The 24,333-nt window shown below is 36.4% G+C and overlaps 1 protein-coding gene across 1 annotated transcript in view; it reads right to left on the bottom strand.

Moving 5' to 3' along the window:
* LRPPRC (leucine rich pentatricopeptide repeat containing) overlaps positions 1–24,333 on the bottom strand; it is a 112,704-nt gene that overhangs the window by 53,968 nt on the left and 34,403 nt on the right. The window contains exons 13-23 of the mRNA XM_031007896.3: positions 22,796–22,889; positions 19,659–19,725; positions 8,601–8,628; positions 7,637–7,694; positions 6,449–6,555; positions 6,158–6,235; positions 5,766–5,810; positions 5,299–5,412; positions 4,155–4,285; positions 3,379–3,464; positions 1,734–1,941 (exon numbers count right to left, since the gene is read on the bottom strand). Coding sequence (XP_030863756.1) covers positions 1,734–1,941; positions 3,379–3,464; positions 4,155–4,285; positions 5,299–5,412; positions 5,766–5,810; positions 6,158–6,235; positions 6,449–6,555; positions 7,637–7,694; positions 8,601–8,628; positions 19,659–19,725; positions 22,796–22,889 — 1,016 coding nt within the window. The remainder of the gene's footprint in view (positions 1–1,733; positions 1,942–3,378; positions 3,465–4,154; positions 4,286–5,298; positions 5,413–5,765; positions 5,811–6,157; positions 6,236–6,448; positions 6,556–7,636; positions 7,695–8,600; positions 8,629–19,658; positions 19,726–22,795; positions 22,890–24,333) is intronic.

Below are 24,333 nucleotides of genomic sequence, written 5' to 3'. Positions count from 1 at the left end.
ATTTCCTTAGCTCAATTAGCAGGGAGAGCCAAATTTGACTGAGACACAGAAGTATCTGACTTCAGGATATAATCAGAAGCACAGAGGATGCTCTAGGTTAACATCTGAATTCCACATCGTTTCCATTTTCCCATGGGTAAGCTCTCCTTGGTTCATGAGCCCCATCTGCAGACCTCTTTCGGAAAGCTTTCACGTCTCCTCTGTCTTCAAAGTATTTCTATTTGTAAGATACTTTTCTACAATGGCCTCATTTTCATTGTTAATTATTTTATTTTTGCCCGGTAGTGTAGGAGGGCCTAATTCTTCTGGGCACTGGGCCCATTTCTTTCAAATCCTTCTGTAGAGCTGCACATGCAATTTGCAGAAATGGGTCTTTTAAGCAATTGAAAAAAATTCTAATAGGAAGCATATTAATTATAGGATTTCTATATAAAGTTGGCTATGAATATGATAACTCAATAACACAGTCATTATTTGAATCAATATTTTTTTAAAAGGATGTAATGCTGAGACTGTAGAGGTTAAGATTTGGCCAGTCATCTAACCTGGTAATTGTTTTTGATTGGATGGCAAAGGAATTATTTCATGTGTGCATGCGTGTATACACACATTTTTTTAACAGTTAGTTAAAAGAGATGGTTTTTATTATACATTTAAAATTCAACACTAAATCATTTATTATATTCAATTAATTAAACTCTAATAAATAAAGAAAAACTACCAGAAATTTGGGAAAAACATGAGAATCGTTAAAATACATATTTTATTTTTCTCCTGGCATCAACAGGACAACATCCACACTACATCCACAGTGAGATATTTCTGTGTTTCAGTCAAATTCAGCTCTCCCTGTTAATTGAACTAAAGAAATCTAAATTAGTATCTTTTCATTTTCGGTGTTTTACTACTTTCAGATACGTATATCTTCTATTTTATTTTATTTTAATTATTATCTTCTATTTTTGTTTGCCTAGGGTTTTTTTAAACTAATTTCCCAGTGCAGTCTCCATGTAATGCAGATTACAAACTATGTTAAGCTATGAAAAAGCTGACAAAGAAGATCTAGGAAATTTAAAAAGCAAAACAGAAAACAAAAACAAGTACAAAAGAAAAAGATGATAAATAATGCTTGGTCATCTTACTAAAATGTTTTATTCATTATAAAATAGACTGACTTTATGATTTACATTGCAAATAATGCCTTAAATTGAGCACCAACAAGAGCATTTCAAATGGAAAAATTAACAAACTCAGTAAATCTTGCCCTATCAGTAAAATTCATCTCCTACAACATTTATCAAAGCTAGAATAACTGTAATGGTATATGTATTTAAAATACCCTGTGAAGAAAAGGAGCACTGAAGATGCTTCAACACTTATTACCTGAATAACTGTCAAGACACATACTCAAAAGCCCCAGAAGATCCTTTTTTCTTATATTTATTAATAACACTTATCAGGCTCAAAACTAGGAAAAACTAGATTCAATTTCAGGTAATCACATGCTCCTACAGAAAAGCACCAGGGACCATTCCATTGATATGTAAAGCCACGGGACCACAGGGCTGCTAGTGATTTTAAAGGTCACCTAGTTCATATTAGCCCTCTTACTCTGTGGTAAATGACCTCCCAAGGCTTCCCCATCATGAGGGTATTTATAAAGTATAATCCGAAAATTATTAGACTCATTCTTTTAATGCCAACATTTAAAATTCAAAATTCAATTAACTTACTTTTCCAAGTGTACAGTGACCAATGGGAAACTTATGTTGGTGGATGGTTCTGCTAACCCTAGAGTCACGATGGCTTCATGCAACTGTTTTACTGTTTCAATTTCACCTCTTAAAGCTGCGCCATTTAGCATGTGGAAAAAGGACAAGGCTGTTGTATCTTTGATAAGAACATCCTTCTCTTTCATCTCCTTCAGAATGTTAATAGCATCTACAATGAAGTAACACAAAAGACCCTTAGGTAATTTCATGTAGGGAAAACAAACTGCTATTAAAACAGCATTTCAAGCCCAGCAGGAATGTAAATTCTAGTGTATAATGCCGATTTCAAGTTAATTACTACTTGCATTTCTAAACGAGACTACAATTATAAATCCACAATAGCATGGTTTTATCATTTCCCTGCAACTTTGACTACAAATTATAGATAGGGACTGTGTGCCCACTCTGTACCACATAACCCTGTATGGTCTGCCCTATAGCTGTAAGATCCTCCTAAATGGATGCTTTTATCGTTCAGAGCTAACATCTGCTAAATCACACCATTGTTTCTTCAGCAGATGGCTTGTCAGGAGGCCAGATAATAAAGATGTGTTTACACTGTATATACAGCCAGACTAATGGTCTGATACCGATAGGGCCTGTTTGCTATGTCGATACTAATTAGCCAAGCAGAGCCAATGAAAGCTTTCCAAAAGACTGCATGTTAATACATTAGATTCATTAAGCTTCATTAGGAAGGCAGAAACAAACATTTTAGGATATGGAATAAGTGCATTTTTATAATGTTGTTCTTAATTATTACACAGACAAAATGTTTTGACCACATTACAAAAAGTGATTTTAAAAAAATAGGCTAATCCTTAGAAAGAGTTAGAAAGGCGTCCTAGGAAAAAATTCAATGTTCTAATAAATGATTTTCTCCATACATTTTTCCCTATAATAAAATTAAAACAATCTTTTCTGAAAATCAAAGGAAAAGAGGAAGGCTAAAAAGGAAATTTCAAAATAAAGCCAAATCAGAAAGTTAAGAAACAAGAAAATAGTATGAATGTATTATCAAGTGTAATTAATTTTATTAGGCTTAGCATTATCTCAACGAGAAAATTTGAGTATGCAAATCAGCTGTGTAATCAGCTATGCTTTTTCCATGAACGATAAAATAAAAACCTTAATTAAAATAAAAACTTTAAAGTATATATTTTGTTAATGTTATTAAAAAGTAAGGCAAAGACTACTGCAAAATTCAGGCGCATATATTAGGTTATGTTTATGGGTTTTACGTTTATAGGTTTTACGTTCAGCCTTCAGACCTTCTTAAGCAAAAACAAAGCCATTAGTGCAGGCACATAAGCAAATTGTGCCATAAGTCATGATCTTCAAACTCAATCCAAACAGCAATGCTAATAAAAACTAGCTGCAGAAATGCAAAAAGCACTGAGCTGTGCAAATGTAAATGACAAGCTTGCCAATCCATTAAAACTAATGGCCTACACTGTCCATGTAGCTCTGGTTGGATTCACATGCAAATTTGTATGCAAAATGTTCAAGCACTTTGCAGGACATGATATCCATTAATATCAATTCACATGTTATTCCAGTGGCAAGATACTTGCATCACATATTTCCTTTATGTGCTGAGGCTTACCTTGGAGCTTGCCATGCTTTGCCAATACTCTTACAAGGCCTACATACTTGCCGGTGTCAAGGACAGCAGATGAATCTAAGCGGTCACTAAAAATTAAAGCCACATTTTATTGTTTTAAAAGTCAATTAACTGCTAAAAGAACAGCAACATCCATTTAATCACTTTTCAAAAGCTCATCAGAAGACCTGAATTAATGTTGGCCTCTACGCTTCAGTTAGGATTTCTTTTTGAAGCCATATACAAGTTCACACGAAAATATATTCAAAGTGACTAGTGAAGTAAAAGCCCAACACTACATATTGCATCACTCCATCTGCAAAGGATACTTATGAACAAACTCTTTGGCTTTAAGTGATTCTAACCTTCATCGCGAATACTTGACATTTTTACTTGAAAAATCTAACAGGATGGGAAACCAGAGGTACCTGAGAAATGGATAGAATTTTATTTACACTACAATATAGAAAGGGAAATGTTATCAAGCCTCTTAAAACAGTTACTACCATCACCATTGTTGTGATGATATATAATCAATGGAAAAAAACCTTTGGTTCTAAGGACTAGAATGTCTTATCATACTTAAACAAAGACACCTTGCTGAACATAAGCCACAATTAATTAAAGAGCCGTATAACATGAAATTTCAAAAACACTGACAACAAAACAATTTTTTAAAATGACATTATATAAGAGAGGAATATTCCATCTAGATAATCTATCAAGGTCTGTAGAGCAGAATAAATGTTGACAACTTGTTTCAGTGCCAGGGTACTCACAATTCTTCTTTCAAGTTCAAGGCATCTTCTACTTTATCATGTCGACAGCATAAATTTATTAAAGCTGCATAGCCACCGGTAACCATGTCGGATTCATATTTTGCTTTCAATTCAAGGGCTTTTTGCATATTCTAAAATACAGCATAGATGTGAAAAAGAAGAAATCAGTGTGAAGGTAAAAATGTCACATTTTTAGCTTTACTGTTCAGAGTTTAGAAAAAGTTAATAGTACTTTAAAAATAAATGGTTTCATGTTAACAACCTGACTCTGCCCTTTGATATTTTTATTCACCTCTAAAAAGTGGGCAAGTCTTACACGTGTAGGGGTTAAAAGATGTGTTATCTGTAATATAAAATAGGCCATTATTTATGCCAAATTTGATGTTTTAGGCTTTGTGTATGGTATTATTTAAAAAAGACTTCCAGATTAAGTAATTCCCAAATCAAATCCTAATCACAGTCTAATTTCAGGATGCAGAAATATGTATCATTGAAAAGTTTCTCAGTCTAGTTTAGTATCCAAGTAATATGAAGAAATATTTTAGAATTTAACAGTAGCAGGTTATAATCATAAAGTTAGTCATGATATTTTTTCCCTAAAACTACAAGTTTATGGCTCAATTATATTGAACTAGAAAGTGAAAAATAGTCTACTGATATCCCACAAATTGCAGACATACACTAAAATGAACACAAAGTACAGCTGGATGCCCGCTGAAAAAAGGCAAGGGACCCTTTATCTCAGAAAGAGCTTTTTTCCAGCAGGAAAATGGAATTTCAATCCCTGCATTAACAACCTAGTAATATTTGACTTGCAAATGACTACTGCGTGTATCAGTTGCTTGACAATCTAGATATAAGAGACCGGAGCCATGGCTTGAAAGGACATTTGGCATGTATGATAAACCTATCACAGCTGTTACTATCATTCACTTTGCAGATTATCGTAAACAAACTACAGCAACCAGAAAACATGCCATTCAAGGTGTAGCTGAAATTAGTTAACCTTTCATTTAATTGCATTCTTTACAAGCCTGACATATAACGATCAATTGTAAAAATCATAAATATTATATTTGGTTTTTCTTATTGTTACCAAGAATTTTTTGCCTTCATAATATTTAAATATTAAAACAAATGTTACCTCTTCTGAACAAAGCACTAAAATTAGTTGCTTTAGGACATCTCTTATAGGTTGATTTTCAGCTTTTAGTGTTTCAAGTGTGGACTCCAATTCAGATGACGTAAGTTGCACAGTCTACAGAAAAGAAAAGAAAAATTTCCTGAAAAAGGAAATACAGTATGCCTTTTGTCACTCTTCCCTTTAAACTGACTTTCCTTTCTACTTTCCTAAATGTCATAAATGCTATCAGGGATATTAACTGGGGAATCCATGGATGGACTCCAGGGGTTTACAAACCTTCTGAGATTATATGCAAATTTCTTAGATATGTTGATTTTTCTGAGGTGGGGAACAGGTTTTACCAACTTCTTAGAGGTATACAAGATGATAAAAATGTGAGGAATCACTGGTTTTATAAGTACACAATCCAGAATACTCATTAAATATGGGTATTATAGCATGTAGAATCTAGTCAAAATCCTACTTACTTTTTGAAAGTCTAAATTCTTACTGTCAACCAACAAGTGAGCATCCTAAAATTGAAATTGAAATTAGCCCAGAATTAGAAAACACACGTAAAAATACATCAGCAAACATCAAAAGCAAATTTTATAAGTCTCACCTCATATTACTACTTTTCATCTTTCCAAAATTTTAGACATTCTCTTCATACTTTATTAATCAATGTAACTAATGTTTTAAATATATTTATGAATATATAAATAGTATTTATGAACAATCAATGAAAAGCTTCGTTTTAATGGCTATCATTGAAACAAATTTTTTTTCTGGCCAAAAGCATCATATTTAAATAAAATTTTAACATGCTGTTATATGTAAGTTAAGCATTTTATCCAGTTGATTGCTATTTCACACACACCTTAATCAATTCAGGAACATGGTAGCTTTCCAGGAGATTACGAATGCCTCTGTAGATATTTTCAGGAATTTTTACATTCTGTGAGAAGGGAAGGGAGGGGGGGAAAAAACCTGAGTTTTAGACAACCAAACTGAAATTTGTCTAACAGAAATTATCTCAGACATAATTTAAGTCTCCAACTCTTGCATGTCATTGAGAAGTGGCCTGGATGTAGTTAAAAGCAGCAATTTCAAATCTAATAGATACATGTCAGGCAGGACAGGCATTATATAGCAAAAAACGAAATGGTACCATCTTCTCCAGCTGATGGAAGTATTGTCTCAAATGCTCCTCCTTGGCCTGTACCTCTGAGTCACTCATGCTGTCAATCAAGTTATAAAGAAAATAGCCAACAGCTTCTGTGGAAAAAAACAAGAGAAAGCATTCCACTAAAATTACCGAGACTGTCATGTTATCAAGATTAATTTATAAGAAATCATTTTGGTGTGAGATGTCACCCTGATGAGAGGCTCTGAAATGGCAACAATGATCACTGAGGCATAGAGATTATGTGGTTTGGGAGCACATATCTAACTGGTGAGTGAAAGGAATATTAATTATTTTCAGACCGAGTGACAGCTTTTCAGTACTGAATCTTACTTCCATCTATTTTTTTTCCACCACTCTGTGACAGAAGTGGTCCTGCCCAAGGCCTTACCCCTTTCCTGTCCAAATCACACGTAATAAGAATAAATAAATATCTTGTACACATTTCTATACTATTTTTTTTTGTGGACAATATTTAGGGAAGCACATAAAATTAGAAAGGATTGTTAAATGTTGAGTAAAGAAAGTTAAACAATTTTAATAAGCAGATACAGTAATCCTGTGGAGAGCTGCCTATTAGCCAATGAAAAACCAAGATTAACAAAGATGTTTTGTAACAACAGTAATTTTCCTTTGCATTCAAGCATAAAATGTATAGGGCCATGTTACAATAATACCTAGGATAGAAATGTAAACTTTCAAGAGGGGTACCATCTTACAGAAAACTATATAGCCTAGCTTCATTATATGAAAAATGAAAATCATTAAATGTCAAAACAATGTATTTGGCGCAATAAATTACATTTAAGCGGAAATCCACAAGTACCTTCGCTACATTTTATGTTTAAAATTAACTACACCTCCAAACATTAAAAGCACATAAATACTAAGAATCACTGATTTTTAAGCCTATTTCCATAGGTGTTAGAAGAAACATTTCCCCAATATCTGAAAAGAAAAAGCCTCCCAACCCCGTCTTTAGAAAAAATAATTATAACAAAATCAAACACTTTAGATCTAAAAATGTTGTAATCAATATAAAGATTTATAACCAAATGTTTTCAAATTCCACTTTAAAAAATAAAGTGTTTACTGCTGTAATCCTCCTAACCCATCATTACACAGAAAAATGGATTTGTGGATAAGTTACAATCATCGAAATTGAAACGCTACCCGTTGGTCCTCGAGGCTCCTGGCAATAACGTCCATCCTTGTACAACAATTCTGTTATCTGGTAAGACAGAAAATTCGTGCATTGCAGCAAGAGAAGCAAACAAGAACAAATACAATCTGAAATTGAATTCTTGAAATAATAAAACCTCTCCCCAGTAAGGTATTATTCTATATCATAGTAATTCAAAACCACCCCCACCCGCCAAGGAGATTGTTTTGTTTTTAAATAATAGGTTTGTCTTTTAAAAACAAAAACAAATCCATGTTGAAGGAAAACTGCAGTGTGTTGTGAAATGTCACACAGAAAGACTCTAAACTGATTTATAAATTGATATATAAACATCACTCTGAATGAATTGTTACAAATAGAAAAGAGCTTATAGGAATTATTGACCAATATTATTCCTCATTCTATTGTTTTTGGTCTTGTTGACACTGCACTGGTTTCCTCATTTTATATTAAGTTTTACTGAAATATAAAGTAAAATATCCTGAACTGCTAAATAACTTACATTTTTTAGATATTTAATAACAATTTCCATTCATCTTAATGAGACTAAAACAAAAGGGGTCTAAAGATTAAAGTGTCTATTCTCATGGATTCTTTTTTTTTTTTAATTTCCAACTTTTATTTTAAGTTCAGGGGTACATGTGCAGGATTGTTACATCGGTAAACGTGTGCCATGGTGGTCGGCTGCACAGATCATCCCACCACCCAGGTATTAAGCCCAGCATCCATTAGCTATTCTTCCTGATCCTCTCCCTCCTCCCATTGGATTCTTATCAATTGGATTCCCAAACACTAAAAGACACACAAAACTATTATTTTTCAACATTAACTCTGCCAGCAAAATTTTAGTAGAAAACCAAAAATAGGTTTCATGATAAAAATTATTACATAACCTATGGTATTGGCTTGTAACGTTAAAAGCACCTTATGATTTGCAATATTAGGGGGACTTACCTCGCTCCAAAGATTTATATTCATAGACCTGCAGAGGGCAGCAAAGGATCGAAAATAAACCCAGGTTTATTTTCAAGTATATGCATACTTGTAATATGTACAGATCAAAGTATTAAAATTCATAAGTAAATAAATGTTTGCTGTATCAGGATGAATTTTCAGGACAAAGGTAATTTAGAAAGGCTGACACTCACCCATCTCAAATATTCAAAATAGGCCAGGCCTGGTGGCTCACACCTGCAATCCCAGCACTTTGGGAGGCCAAGGCAGGTGGATCATCTGAGGTCAGGAGTTTGAGACCAGCCTGGCCAACATGGTGAAACCCCGTCTCCACTAAAAGTAGAAAAATTAGCCGGGAGTGTTGGTGGATGCCTGTAATCCAGGCTACTCGGGAGGCTGAGGCAGGAGAATTGCCTGAACCCCGGAGGCGGAGGTTGCAGTGAGCCGAGATCGCGCCACCGCACTCCAGCCTGGGAGACACAGTGAGTCTCAAAGTGACTGCCCACAGATTGCTTGTTACTTGTACTGGGAAAAATAGTAACTACATAATGGAGAAATCCCAACACCTAGACCGGGTGATCAAAACTAATGTGCCTTTAAATATAATTCCCTGAGAAGACAGAGTATCACTCACGTGGTCTTCCAGCAGGGGATAACTTGAAGCTATAACAGTGAAGAATAAAATACAGTAAAATAAGATAAAAATTAGGTATCTTTTTTGGTTAGGCTACAAAGAGTTTTAATTCCAAGGTATCTTAACTTGCCAGTAGCCTACCACATTTGAAAAATAGGACAAGGAAAGTAGAGAAAAATCAGAGTTTGCAAGAAAGTGAGGGGCTAATGTGCCAAAGTGCATAATATTAAGTGGTAAAACTTGCATGGTTCCTTTGCTGTATCCCGGACCCATTTGGGCATTTGATGAATTCTGATTATCAACTAGGATTAATTTTGTCAGGTATGATATTATGGTGGTTATGTTGTTTTATTTAAAGTAAGTTCTGAGATATATACTGAAGTATTTATGGGTAGATGACAAAGATCCATAGTTATTTTTAATAGTCCAGGAAAGAAAGAGAAGGGGAATGGCAAAACAGGACTGCCAAAATCTTGGCTGTTAAAGCTGGGGGATGGGTACATGGGAGCTCTACTTTCGTGAAGGTTTAAAAATTCCAAAATAAAAAAATAAACACATACCATGTCCAGTCTAAATTTTGTACTCCTATTTTAACTCTCAACATTAGTAAGCTGGGCTTCCTTTATTTATTTATTTATTTTTAAAATTTACTTTAACCATATATTTTTATCAAAGTATCAACTTACTGTCAAATAAAAAATAGTTAAGGCTGGGTGTGGTGGCTCACGCCTATAATCACAGCGCTTTGGGAGGCTGAGGTGGGTAGATCACCTGAGGTCGGGAGTTCAAGACCAGCCTGACTAACATGGAGAAACCCCATCTCTACTAAAAATACAAAATTAGCCAGGCGTGGTGGCGCATGCCAGTAATCCCAGCTACTCGGGAGGCTGAGGCAGGAGAATCGCTTGAACCCCAGAGGCGGAGGTTGCGGTGAGCCAAGATCGCGCCACTGCACTCCAGCCTGGGCAACAAGAGCGAAATTCTGTCTCAAAAGAAAAAAAAAACAAAACTGGATATTAAGCTGCCCTCAAACCTGGCATGAAGTACCTAAGGAAGGCATGGAGATAAACTTTCAAAATTTCACATATACCTAAAACAACTGAAAATGACTAAAAGCACTACCTTGAATGTGAAGCTTCATGGTGAATGCCACAGGTTTGAAACCAAAACAAAAATATACAGAATCCTTCAAAACCAAGCTGTTGTAAGGAATAGTTACCAGTGCCCAAACCAGTGCAATCTGACTTCTGGCCCCAAACTCCACTGAAACTACTTATGCTAAAATTACCAGTGATTTTTAATTCAAAATTCAACTAACATTTTTTTGGTCCTCTTTCACTAAGTTTTGGAATTTCTGTTGCTGTCAGCCATTATCTGCTAGATGCTACTCAATCTCTTTCAGGAACTGTCCTTCCCTACATGCCCCTTAAAAGTGACCCAGACTTTGTACTAGGTTCTAAGTGCATTATATTTTTTATCTTAAAGACAATCCTGCATGTACGTATTTAAGTTCTTTGTTTCCCAGAAGAGGAAACAAATTTGGTAAGGCGACGTAAAATACCTTCAACTGGAAATTCCATAGTCCCCTAAAAGGATCCCATAAATTGTGAATGATCTCCTAATGTTTCCTGTCCCATTTACCTTTACCTGTACTCTCCCCTTTGAATATCTGTCAATCTTAACTTCATCATGTAAACCTTTCAATGGCTCGAAGCCATGTGACTTAAGGTCCAAATATCCTAATTTAGAATGAGACTACTCATAAAGACCCCTGGGCTACCATTTTGGCTTTATTTCTTGTAATTATTTCATAGTTTCTTAAGCTACTACCAACCTACTTACACTTCCCCAGAACCACTGTTCTCTCAGCCTCAAAGCCTCGGCCTGAAAAACCCTTCCCTTCCCCTCTACAAACTCAATATGCATCTCAGCAATTTCTCTGCAGCTCCTGCCCTGATTCACCCCTTCCCCAACCTTGGCAGAAGACTGAGTACCTTCTATAAACATTCATAGTTACAAAGACTAGTTTACAGTTGCTTTCTTACTTTCGTATTGTGAACAACGCTGGGGTAGGAAGTTTCCTATTCATATTTGAATGGTCCATTATGTAGCATTTGTAGCCCTTGGCACACACTAATAAGAACTAGTATTTTCTGAGCACTCACGAATGCATTAAGCAGTTTTCTAAGCACTTTAACTTATTTAACGGTCATAAAATCTTCACTTTAAGCACAATTATCAGAGCCATTATAAAGATGAAGAAACTGAGGAGCAAAGTAGTTTTAAAACTTATGCAGGCATTTTCTGAGTTAGCTGTGGGTGCGAGACTAACAATTTGCACCTAAATTTGCTCCTTTCCAATACCCCACTGCAATAAAAAGATTTTTTTCAATGACACATAAAATAACTGGGAAGTACAGGTAACTAGAAATAAATATTACAGGTTAAAAGCAGACAGAGCAGTGGTTAACCAATTTAGTAGTAAAGAGAATGTCAAATCTCAAGACATCAGCGAAGAAATCTGGAAACAAACTTATATAATAAAATCTCCATTACCAAGGTAGAAGAAAGGAGCCTACACTGAGAAGGTCCCTTAGATCCTCTCCCTCAGCTCCACAGCTGGGAGGCTACACCCCTCTCTCCAACAGCAGCAGCAGACATCTGGAGGATTCTTCTCTGGAGGGTAAAACAGTCAATCCCTGGAGAACTGAGAACTAAGTAACTATACACCCTACACAATAAACACAGGAGTCCCTAGTACTCTCCCTCATGCAGTGCCCTGAAGACTTTTCATTGGGGAATGCCCCATCCTACGAAGAAAGACACAAAGATACAATGACAATCTCAACAGCCACTTAGCTATCCCTAGAACAAGGCACCAAGTCAACACACCCCACTAACAAACTCAGAGCTTCGGATGGCTTTTTGCATTTCCTACTTTTAAGGATTCCCAGACATTTAGGGGGGAAAAACGGAAAACAGTACACACTCACACAAACTTGGAGACAGCAGACAATAAGCATGAAGAAGGAAGAAAACTATTACTATATTTCCTATGAGAGGCCAGGTGCGGTGGCTCACGCCTGTAATCCGAGCACTTTGGAAGGCCGAGGCAGCCAGATAGCTTGAGCTCACAAGTTCAAGACCAGCCTGGGCAACATGGAGCAACTCCATCTCTACAAAAGATACAAAAATTAGCCAGGCGTGGTGGCACACACCTGTAGTCCCAGCTACTTGGGAGTCTGAGGCAGGAGAGTTGCTTGAACTTGGGAGGTTGAGGTTGCAGTGAGCCAAGATCACACCACTGCACTCCAGCCTGGGCAATAGAGCCAGACCTTGTCTCAAAAAAAAAAAAAAAAAAAGAAAAGAAAAAAATTCCTATGAGAGATAAAGACTTGATATCTATGAGACAGTAAGATGTTATTTTACAAAAGAAACACTTCGACAATGCAAAAGAGATGTTGGAAATGAAAAAGTGATAGCAGAAAGAAAAAATTCAAGAGAAGAGGTAGAAGGTTGAAGAAATATCACAGAAAGTGGAAACTAAGAACCAAGAAAAGCGAAGGAGAAAAAAAGAAAGCACCAGTCTAAGAGTTTCAGAAAGAGAGAAAAAATTATTTCTAAAACTAAAATTTTCCAGAGCCAAGGGATATGAATGGCCAGATTAAGAGGAGCCACTGAGCATCCAGCACAATTGACAAAATACATAAAAAAAAAATAAATAAAAATAAACTCATACATAAGGTTGCTCTATAGTGAAAGGTCAGAACACTAGTGGTCAAGAGATTCTTCACAAGTTCCAGAAGATTCTAGAGACTTCCAAAAATCATTCTAGAAATTCCAGAATACTAATGATAAAATGAAGATACACAAATTTCCAGAGATAAGTAAGTTACTTAATTGTCAAATGTCAAAACAATAGCGATAAAGGGAAGATTCTACAAACTTTCAGAGGACGTTCTATTAAAATAAGTCGGCAGGGCACGGTGGCTCACGCCTGTAATCCCAGCACTTTGGGAGGCGGGTGGATCACGAGGTTAACAGATCGAGACTATCCTGGCCAACATGGTGAAACCCCGTCTCTACTAAAAATACAAAAAATTAGCCGGGCGTGGTAGCGGGAGCCTGTAGTCCCAGCTACTCGGGAGGCTGAGGCAGGAGAATGGCATTAACCCAGGAGGCGGAGCTTGCAGTGAGCTGTGATCCCGCCACTGCACTCCACCCTGGGCGACAGAGCGAGACTCCTCAACAACAACAAAAAAAGTCACATATAAAGGGTCAGGAATCAGAATGGCTTAAATCTTTCAACAGTAACACTGTACAGAAAACATGGAGCAATACCTTCAAAATTCTAAACACAAGTTATTTCCAACTCAGAATTCTGTATGTAGGCAAACTATCAATCGTATCTGAGGCTAGAATACAGGTATTCAAGGTCTCAAAAAAATTTACCTTCCATATGCTTTTTCTTAAGAAGCTACTGAAGGTTGTCCTCTATAGAAAGACTAAACTAAGAAAAAGGAAAAGTATCAGATACAGAAAGCGAAAAGATTCAACTTGGAAGAAAAGAACAAAAGAGAATCTCCTGGATGAAAATGTAGTGAGAACCCAGTGAAGGAAAGCAGCTAACCAGTCCAGAGTGTGGGCCCTCACCACCAAGGTGTCTGTCACTATATCTCTTTTTTAACCTAAGGTTAACAATGGATCTACATTATCTGTATTGTTTTGACCACGTAATGATACAATACTTCCTCTGCCTTTCATGCCCTGCTGCTTGGACAGACTGAGAACATTCATTTCACCCACAGAAGTGTTCTACTCTGACATATTCCTGAAAAGTTTGAGGAAATGAGTTTAGGTGCAGAACACATTTAAGTATCTGTAGATACTTCTGCTAGATGCCTAGTATTTAGCCATAGACTTCCCAAATATGGTAAATTCATCCTCTTTCTCAGGACTCACTCATGCATGACCTTCCCCACTGACTTCCCTAGAAGGGTCTTTTGTAAACTTTTAGCAAAACTGAAGCCAGACCCTAACCCAGAGTATTCAGACTGTATTTCCTGGCAGTGTTGCTTCTTCCTTATTGCCAGGTTTCTGTTTGTTAATCACTCTTTCCAAACTAAATTATATATTGCTTGGGGGTTAGATAAAAGTGGCCTAATTATTTAGGGAAGCAAGGGAATGATACACACAAGCCTCAAAAGCAGGCACCTCAACAGCAGGGGAAGGCATCATGGGATTGAGAAGGAGCACACAAAAGGCTTTTAAGATCCCACTGACGTTCTATGTCCTGGTCTCAGAGGTGGATACCACGTATTTGGTTTATCTTTTTTATGTGGTACATTTAAGTTTTAGTTTTGCCTCTGAATGTATAACACAGTTCACAATAAAAAAGAAAAAATTAAATTTCCAGGTTCTCCAAAGGAATAAAATAGTGGAGTCATTTTGAACCCAGGCAGTTTGGCTATGAGCTTTGGCATTTGCTATTTAATAAACTAACTAATTTTAGGTAAAACTCATTTAAGTCAGGGTACTACATTTTATTGATGTCTTACATACCATGTGATCATGGCAAGTTAATGAACATTTCAATATCTCCATTGTCTAACATGAACAATGGAAAGACAAATGCTTGTCTTCTGCCCACAACCAAATGAAGTTTGTGAGCAAGCGGCATTTAAGAAAAGATACTGCTTTCTCCATACCTAATTCCATTTACACTTTTCTTCCTGTTTGAAGAAGAGGTTTGAAGAAAAGGTTAACCCCATATGTCTGTTGAGATCAATCTCAGCTTTTGGTAAGGCGATGGTAGCCTTTGGTAAGGCGATGTAAAATACCTTCAACTGGAAATTCCATAGTCCCCTAAAAGGATCCCATAAATTGTGAATGATCTCCTAATGTTTCCTGTCCCATTTACCTTTACCTGTACTCTCCCCTTTGAATATCTGTCAATCTTAACTTCATCATGTAAACCTTTCAATGGCTCGAAGCCATGTGACTTAAGGTCCAAATATCCTAACTTAGAATGAGACTACTCATAAAGACCCCTGGGCTACCATTTTGGCTTTATTTCTTGTAATTATTTCATAGTTTCTTAAGCTACTACCAATCTATTACACTTCCCCAGAACCACTGTACTCTCAGCCTCAATGCCTTGGCCTGAAAAACCCTTCCCTTCCCCTCTACAAACTCAATATGCGTCTCAGCAATTTCTCTGCAGCTCCTGCCCTGATTCATCCCTTCCCCAACCTTGGCAGAAGACTGAGTACCTTCTATAAACATTCATAGTTACGAAGACTAATTTTTGGAGTAGAAGAAAGAAATCACCTGTAGTCACACAAGTGCTCTGAATTAGGCACATATTCTTATGAAAAATGCCAAGTTACCACAACCTAAAATTTTTCTTTATCTACAATAAGAAAAATTAACCAACGGTATACAGTTTTAGGACTTACATGTTGAAATATGTTCCTGGAAGGAATCTGCTTAAACTTATTTTTACTATGTCAAGAATAAAGACAGATTTGCAACTGTGCAAACACTGGAGGCTCCTGGGTAGTGTCCCCTTTGTTAAACATATTTAAACATTTTATCTAACTTTAAAGTGGAAAGTTAAAAAAATGACCAATCTGTGGCTAGTTTTAAACCCAGGAATCAATTAAAAATTTTACATGCTAACAAACAGGGAAAGCACCAAAAAGGATTTAAGTCAGAGGAGACGCAAAGCACCTAGCTTGGTGTGGTTTAAAGATAAGGTAATCCATTTTCCAATATTTTCAATGTTATCTCTTCAAATAAAAATATAAATAATCTGAAAGCACACATAAATTCAGTTATAGTATACATAATCCAATCACTAAAAACAAAACAAAGACACCAAGATTCTCAGAGCTTCTAGCTGGGCTTCTTCCACTACAATAGTATCAAAACTCTTCTCTTAAAGATACTCAATAATGGCCAGGCCGGTGGTTCATGCCTGTAATCCCAGCACTTTGGGAGGCCAAGGCTGGGGGTTCACTTGAGCCCAGGAATTTAACACCACCCTGGGCAACATAGCGAGACCTCATCTCCATTTTGAAAAGAAAAAAACTCAGTAACTTTTCCAAATACCAAATTGAACACCCTCTTTTTATAGGGCTATCTCTCCTACATCTCTGTAACTTGCGACACTGACTACAAACTCCTTTGACTCCTTCCAGTAACTATCCAAGATCTTATCCTTACATTTCTCTCTCATCTCTGCAACAAGGTTTTTTAAAAAAACATATTTCACATGTGATAGTGTATAAATAAACATCCCTCAAATGCAATACCGTACAAATTGACAAGAAAAATTGTATGACCTAGTAGAAAACTGGCAAAAAATTTAAATAGGTTATTTCATAGAAGAAATCCAAATGGCCAATAAGCATGCTCTAACCCTGCTTAATAGTTAGGAAGATGCAAATTGAAAATTATACATTAAGATGTCATTTGTCATCCATCAGCTTGGCCAAAATTAAAAAGCATTGTAATGTCTAATACTTGTAAGTTTGCAGGAAGTAGGTACTCTCATACATTGCTGGTAGAAGTGTGAATTGCTAATCTAAGTATGAGCTAATACAACTTTTTCTGGAAAGTACTATGGCAGTAGCTATTAAAGAATACATACACTCTTGAAAACAGACGTCTCTTTTTTACATTCTAGCCACTGAGGGGGGATAAACTAATGTATATATAATATATATGTACACACATGTGCATGCATGTGCACAAACACACATATACATGGACATAATATTTAATGTACCACTTTGTTTTGGTAGTGGCAAAAATTAGAAGGAATCTGAGTCCATTAATAAAGGAGTGATTGAAAATTTATGGTATAGCCCTACCATGGAATCCCCTCCAGATATAAATGCTTAGATTTATATCAGTAGACCAAGAGATGTTCATGTAGTGTTGTTAAGTGAAAAATAAAGATGAGTAGTATGTAAAGTATGATATATTACTTTTGTTTAAACAAAACAAAGCAAAACTTCAAACACCTCTTACAGGTCTCTGCTTCTATACAGAGAAAAGCATGGAAGGATACACTCCAGGCTCTTAATTTTGGCTTCCAAGATACGGGTTTTTATAGGGAGAGGGAAAGTACTTCATGAACTCCATTAAATTATAGTCATAATTGTATAATATGCATCTTTTGCAGGGAAAGAGGAGCCATAGCTTCCAACAAATTCTCAAAGAAATCAATGAATCAAAAAAGGTTAGGGCGGCAGGTGCAGTGGCTCACACCTGCAATACCAGCACCTTGGGAGGCAGAGGTGGCAGGATCACCTGAGGCCAGGAGTTCAAGACCAGCCTGGGCAACATGGTGAGACTCCATCTCCACAAAAAAATTTTAAAATTAGCTGGGCGTGGTAGTGCACACCTGTAGCCTTGGCTAAATGGGAGCCTGAAGCAGGAGGATTACTTGAGCTCAGGATTTGGAGGCTGCAATGAGCCATGTTCGTACCACTGCACTGCAGCCTGAGTGACAGAGCAAGACTCTGTCTCAAAAAAAAAAAAAAGGAAAGAAAATAATGAATCACTGTGCTACACTGCTTCTCTCAACAGAATAACCTGGGAAACATAGTGAGATCCCGTCTCTACAAAAAAATTTTAAAAATCAGCCAGGCATGGTGGCATGCGCCCATAGTCCCAGCTGCTCGGGAGGCTAAGATGGGAGGATCGCTTGAGCCCGGGAGGTAAAGGCTGCAGTAGGCTGATTAACCCACTGCACTCTGGCCTTGAGGACAGAGCAAGACCCTATCTCAAAAAAAGAAACTCATTCTTGTGTTAACTACCAATAACTGATTCAACAAGGATTACCAATGGCTGCTAAAACCAAGGAGGGAAAAGTAATGGAAAAACAGGGTAGACACAGTCTCAAATTATCACCCCATAGTCTTCTTAGTAATTACAAAGTGGACAAGGGGCCTCTGCAAGAGAGATGTGCGAATCACCATCTTAACCAAGTGATCAAACTTTGGTGGTGGCATCATTATTGCACACCTGCCTTTCTATCTGTTGATGTGATACAATGTAAGACGTGCCCATCACCCATGAAGTACTCTTGCTAAAAATGCTTAATCTGAGTCTCATCATGGGAAAAAAAAAAAAAAAAACCAGAAAAATACAAAATGTGGAAGAGACATTCCAGCCTGGGCTCTTAAAAAACAAAACAAAACAAAAACCAGTGTTATTAAAAAACAAACAAAAAAGCTAAGGAAATTGTTCTGAATTAACATAATAAAGAGACGTAGCAATCAAATCCAATGCATCGATTTAATTGACTCCTCAGTCAAAAAGTGAAACATCTATAAAGGAAACTTGTTAAAGTGGGAAAATCTGAACATGGACTACATATATCAGATGGTGGTACGGTATTGTTAATTTTTTAAGAGTGATACTGATGTTGTGATTTTAGAGATGAGGACTTTATTCTTAAGAGAAATATGCTGAAAGATCCAGTGTCATTATGCCTACAACTTCAAGTGGTTCAGCCAAAAAGAAAAAAACGTGTGTGTGTGTGTAGGTACTTTCTGTGTAGAGAAAGAGGGTATGAGAGAAAGTAGACACGGCAAAATATTAACAACTGGCAAATCTACACAAAGGGTATTACAGAGGATGGGCACAGTGGCTCATGCCTGTAAACCCAGCACTTTGGGAGGCCGAGGCAGGTGAATCACCTGAGGTCAGGAGTTCGAGACCAACCTGGCCAACATGGTGAAACCCCATCTCTACTAAAAATACAAAACTTAGCCGGGCGTGGTGGTGGGCACCGGTAGTCCCAGCTACTCAGGAGGCTGAGGCAGGAAAATCACCTGAACCCAGGAGGCAGACGTCGCAGTGAGCCAGGATCACACCACTGCATTGCAGCCTGGGCGACAGAGCAAGACTCCGTCTCAAAAAAATAAATCAAATTAAAAAGGGTGGTATGGGAGTATTCCCTTTTACTATTCTTTCAGCTTTTCTTTATCTATTTTCAAAATAACAAAATTGGAAGGGCAAGGTCATTAACATTCTCTGAGCACACAGAAGGGGAGAATGATACTTTACTGAATAAAAGTCACCTTGCAATTAAATGCTCAAAGAATAAGCTGAACATACATATGCAAATTGGTCTGTAACTCCAGCTTGCCATTTTGAAACAGGACTTTCTTCCTGGAAATAGGATCTTTACCAAACCTGTGTGCATTTCTCAGAAAAGATGACACAAAGCTGCCTAAATTTAATTCAATGACTTAAAAGAAAAAATTAAACAGGCAAAGGTTATTTCAGGTAAACTGAATGTACACTGAAAGATAAGAATATTTGTATTTTTCCTCATGCAATAAGTCAAAAGGACAAGAGAAATCAGTCCATGTTCAGGCAGGGAACATTTAAGTTGATCATCTTACCTCCTGAAGCCTAGCAGTAGGCTACTTCTTATAGACTGCAGCGAGATAGGCAATGTATTTGATTTCACTGCAAAAGAAAATGACCATCATTAAATCTCAGACCAAACAAATTTAAAAACCCTGTATTATCAAATTGAAAACATATTTATATCAATACCTTTTAGTTTTCATTTTGGAAATTGTATTTAAAAAATAAAAATGTTTTCATACAAAATTAGACAATGCAGTAATATATATCTGCAATATAAGCTACCCTTTTAATGTATTTTTAATTTTCATGAATATATACAACTAATTAATTTATAAATATCCATTCCTATAAATGGCAATTACTAACATACCAGCAGACTCAGAGTCAGCCTGGTACACACATTGAGGCTGTATGTTGTTGGACATGGTGGCACCATGAAGAGAGAGACTATAATACCCTACAGGACTTTTGTTCTTTAAAGACAGCATATGAGATGAAAAATTCTTTTCTCGGAGAGGTGTTGGGTTCTGTTGAACCATTCATACTTTCTCATTTCATTTTCCACTATGATCAATGACCTGCACTCACACAAGAGTAACCACCTAAAGTAATAATAAAATAGGTCATACGTCCGTTATGTAATTGACTTATATTGATCTTTCACTTTTCTGAGTATTTGTTTGCTCTACTACTCATTTGACATTTAACAGTCTACAACCTTGTATGTTTCAATGCTGACATTATAAGCCTGATTTGCCATTGTGTAAGAATCACACCTTACACTGACTCTTCACATAACCCTTGCCAAACTAGAAAGGGATGAGATCACAGTAGGCATTCCCTGAATTTATTTTTCCCTGTAACTGTACTAAAATGGGACCATGTTATAAGTAATAGAGTTAATCTTTTCACTATAAATGTCATGTGGCTACTGAATAATACAAAAAGGATGGGATTAGAGAGGAATTCATAGTACAAGCAAATTCTGAAGACAATAAATACAGTTTAAGTGAAGGTTAAGATACCTGGTTTCATTAAAGAAAAATCCCATGGGAAAAGTCATGGCCCATTTTAAGTGTTCATCTCCCCAAAAATAACAAATTAACCCACACACATAAGGAGAATTGTTTTAGATCAGCTGCTATATTCCTTGAACAAGGAGCCTAAGTTTCTCAGTGCTTTTATAGCATTTGAAAATTTAAAAGTCACTTTTAAAATGACCTGCACTGAGACACTCAAGGAATTTTAAAGGGAACACCACCACATGCCTCTCAGCAGCTTTTAATTTTATGTGATCAAATTAATTTTCCATGCCTACAAACACAAGTGGGAAAATGTTCTCTACTACTCCAAAACTTAAGATAATCCATTTACTGTTCTCTACTACCTGACATTTCCTGTGATGTAGTAACCAGTAGTGCATTCCTAAGAGCTGCCTAAAGCACGTACCAGCAATCATAGAACGAACCGCTCTTCAAAGACTTGTAAATCAAAGCTGGAGGGGAAGGCACTGACAGGAAAAGCTCAAATACTTGGCAAACTTCTTGGCATTTTTCTTTTTTAAATCTAATAAACAACCTCTTGAAAATTCATTTTTATACTATTCAAAATAGTATTCTACAGAATACTGTCAAGTTTTTATTCATTAAAAAGATGACCAGAAACATCTCAGCTAGGAAGGCTGCTGACAAAAAGCATCTAGTTTCCTTAGCAACAAACAAGCCTGAAAAATCAAGAGGTTGACAACGAAGTGGAATGGATGATATGATAAAAGGAAAAGGCAGCTCTCATGGATCCACCTCGTAAGCCCAGATTCCTCTGCTAATGCTTCTCTGTTTTCTTCTTGTCAGATTGGAAAATCTATATAGTATACAGAGTGGAAGGCAAAATCAATACACTCAGATAGCAGCCAGCAATAATACTCAATATTTGACTCAAATAACTACAACAGTCACCATTTTTCATACTGGACACTTTGCCTTTCCCTTACAATATTACAACAAATATTTTAAGTGACATGCACAAGTAATACATACCAATAACCTGGTTGGTACAAAGGTTCCACCTATACAGTTTGAATATAACATTAATGAGAGCTTAACTGTTAACATTTTAGGGAGCTAAAAATTAATTATGTCTGTGTTTTGTTTGTAAATGACATATTTTTCAGAAGATCTGAAAAACTGTCAAGCAACACCATGGACGTGTTAAAAAATAAGGTCTCTTAAGAACGTCTTATTTATTAATTAAAAATAAAATACAGGTCAGGCGCAGTGGCTCACACCTGTAATCCCAGCACTTTGGGAGGCTGAGGCAGGCGGATCACTTGTGGTCAGGAGTGGTGAAACTCTGTCTCTACTAAAAATACAAAAAATTAGCTGGGCATAGTGGCATGTGCCTATAATCCCAGCTACTCGGGAGGCTGAGGCAGGAGAATCGTTTCAACTCAGGAGGCAGAGGATGCAGTGAGCCAAGTTCGCACCACCGCATTCCAGCCTAGGTGACAGAGACTGTGTCTCAAAAATAAATAAAATAAAATAAAATAAAGTGCAGTATGGTGAAAAGAACAAAGCTAAAGTCTGAACATCTTACTTCTGGTTCAAATCACTAACCTTGGGCAAATCATTTAACTTCTCTATGCCTTTAGTCATCTATCAATGGAGATAATTGTATTAACATGTGATGAGCATTATAAAGCACCCTAGCATTTAAAAATGTTTAGTAAACATTTGCTGTGTTTTTGTTAATGAAGACTAGAAGTCTTTATAATAGATGTTAGTTTTAAAAACACTTCAGAAACGATATCGCATTTGATTTTCACAACTCCCCCAAGTTAGGTAGTACTATCCCTGTTTAGTAAAAGTGAAGCAGAGAGGTTAGAAGACTTCTTCTAAATCACATAATCGGTGGCCAAATTATAAAGAATATCCATGTCTTCAGGGTCTCCAGTCCAGCCTTCAGTCTAACACCATATTACATATAATATTCAATGTCCTTATAACATTAAAATTACTTCCAAATTATCCACAAGTTCAACTCATAAACCGTTTTATCAGTCTGGCTTTAACAAAACATATAAACCTTCCTTGCTTTCATTGTGTGAACCACCCTGCATGCCCTCAATAGTAACTGAAATAAACATCTACCGCTAATGTTGTATACTTACAAAATGATAATACAAAGTCTAAGTTCCCATTTGCTGCTTCACTTCTCAATCCAGCTTGAGAAAACATATCACTATCAGACAGACATCCATTTTCCTGGAGATAAAGCATATATCAATGAGAATACATCTCAGCTAACAATATTTTGATACGCCAAAGTTCCTGTTTTCCTGATTATTTGAATCACCATATTCTCTGATTTTCTAGAAAAATAGATAAGCTCAGTAACTGAATTTTAGCAAAAATTTAAAGATGACATTTCAGCATTCTAAGTTAAATGCTTATCTTCAAATACAGATGGTCTGATGCCTTTAGAGGGCCTTACTTCCAGGATGAGTTTACTACTGAGGACACTAGAATAATTCTCCCATTCAAGACAAAACAAAAATTCAATGCATTAATCTAAAATATTTTGGGGCATACAGTTTGGCCAGGATCTAATTTAATTTAATTTAACTCAGAGAGGCTCATCACTTGTCCCAACATCATTTGTTTAACAATTTAAATATATGAGTCAAAATTTAGCTCAAATACATTTATTGAATCATTATAGTATATTAAAAAACCACTTAATCAGCAATAAGCAAGGATAAAAAATAAATTATGGCATACCCATACAATGAAACAGCATACAAGCATAAAATATATTTTGTGGAATTAAATACTGTTATGAAAAGGTGTCAAATGAAAAAAAGTTCATCATGAAACAAATATGAGAGAAGTGTAATTTTTCTTCAGGTCTCTAGTAAGTCAGAAACAGAGACTTTTAGGGGGAGTTTGAACGTAATGAAGCCAAAAAGAAGTAAGTTTTTAAAAGGAAAATAAGAATGTTCTTTCTTTTTATTAAACTATAGCCTCTGTTAAGTTAGGTGGATAATAGGAACAGTATAATAAGAGTTGCTCGATAATATGAACAGTATACTTTTTTGCTAAAAGAGATTTCTCCAGCCTATTATACATCTGAAACAATATACATGCTAAGCAATGACTATCCCAAGGAACTATGGACAGATTGTACAGCCCTACCACTTACTTGTGTTCTCTAATTTATCAACAAACATCTATTATGTAATTTCTGAAAACTCATTTAAAAATGTACTTTTTAATGCCCAGCTGAAGAAAAAAAGCATTATCAGGTAGGGCACAGTGGCTCACACCTGCAATGCCAGCATTTTGCGAAGCCTAGGCAGGCTGATCACCTAAGATTAGGAGTTTGAGACCAGCCTGGCCAACATGGTGAAATCCCATCTCTACTAAAAATACAAAAATCAGCTGGGCGTGGTGGTGGGCACCTGTAATCCCAGCTACTTGGGAGGCTGAGGCAGAACAATCGCTTGAACCAGTAGGCAGAGGAGGTTGCAGTGAGACCAGATCGCACCACTGCACTCTAGCCTGGGCGACAGAGCAAGACTGCCTCAAAAAAAAAAAGAAAAAAAGCAGATCAATACTGTGAGTTCTATTAAGCACTTAACAGAGTAGTTGTTTTCAAGCCCAAAACACTCAATACTACTGAAATTCCAGCAATGAAGGCAACATAGTT

This window comes from Gorilla gorilla, chromosome 12 (assembly GCF_029281585.2).
Source record: "Gorilla gorilla gorilla isolate KB3781 chromosome 12, NHGRI_mGorGor1-v2.1_pri, whole genome shotgun sequence".
Taxonomy (NCBI): domain Eukaryota; kingdom Metazoa; phylum Chordata; class Mammalia; order Primates; family Hominidae; genus Gorilla; species Gorilla gorilla.
This window is presented reverse-complemented; position numbering and strand designations above follow the sequence as displayed.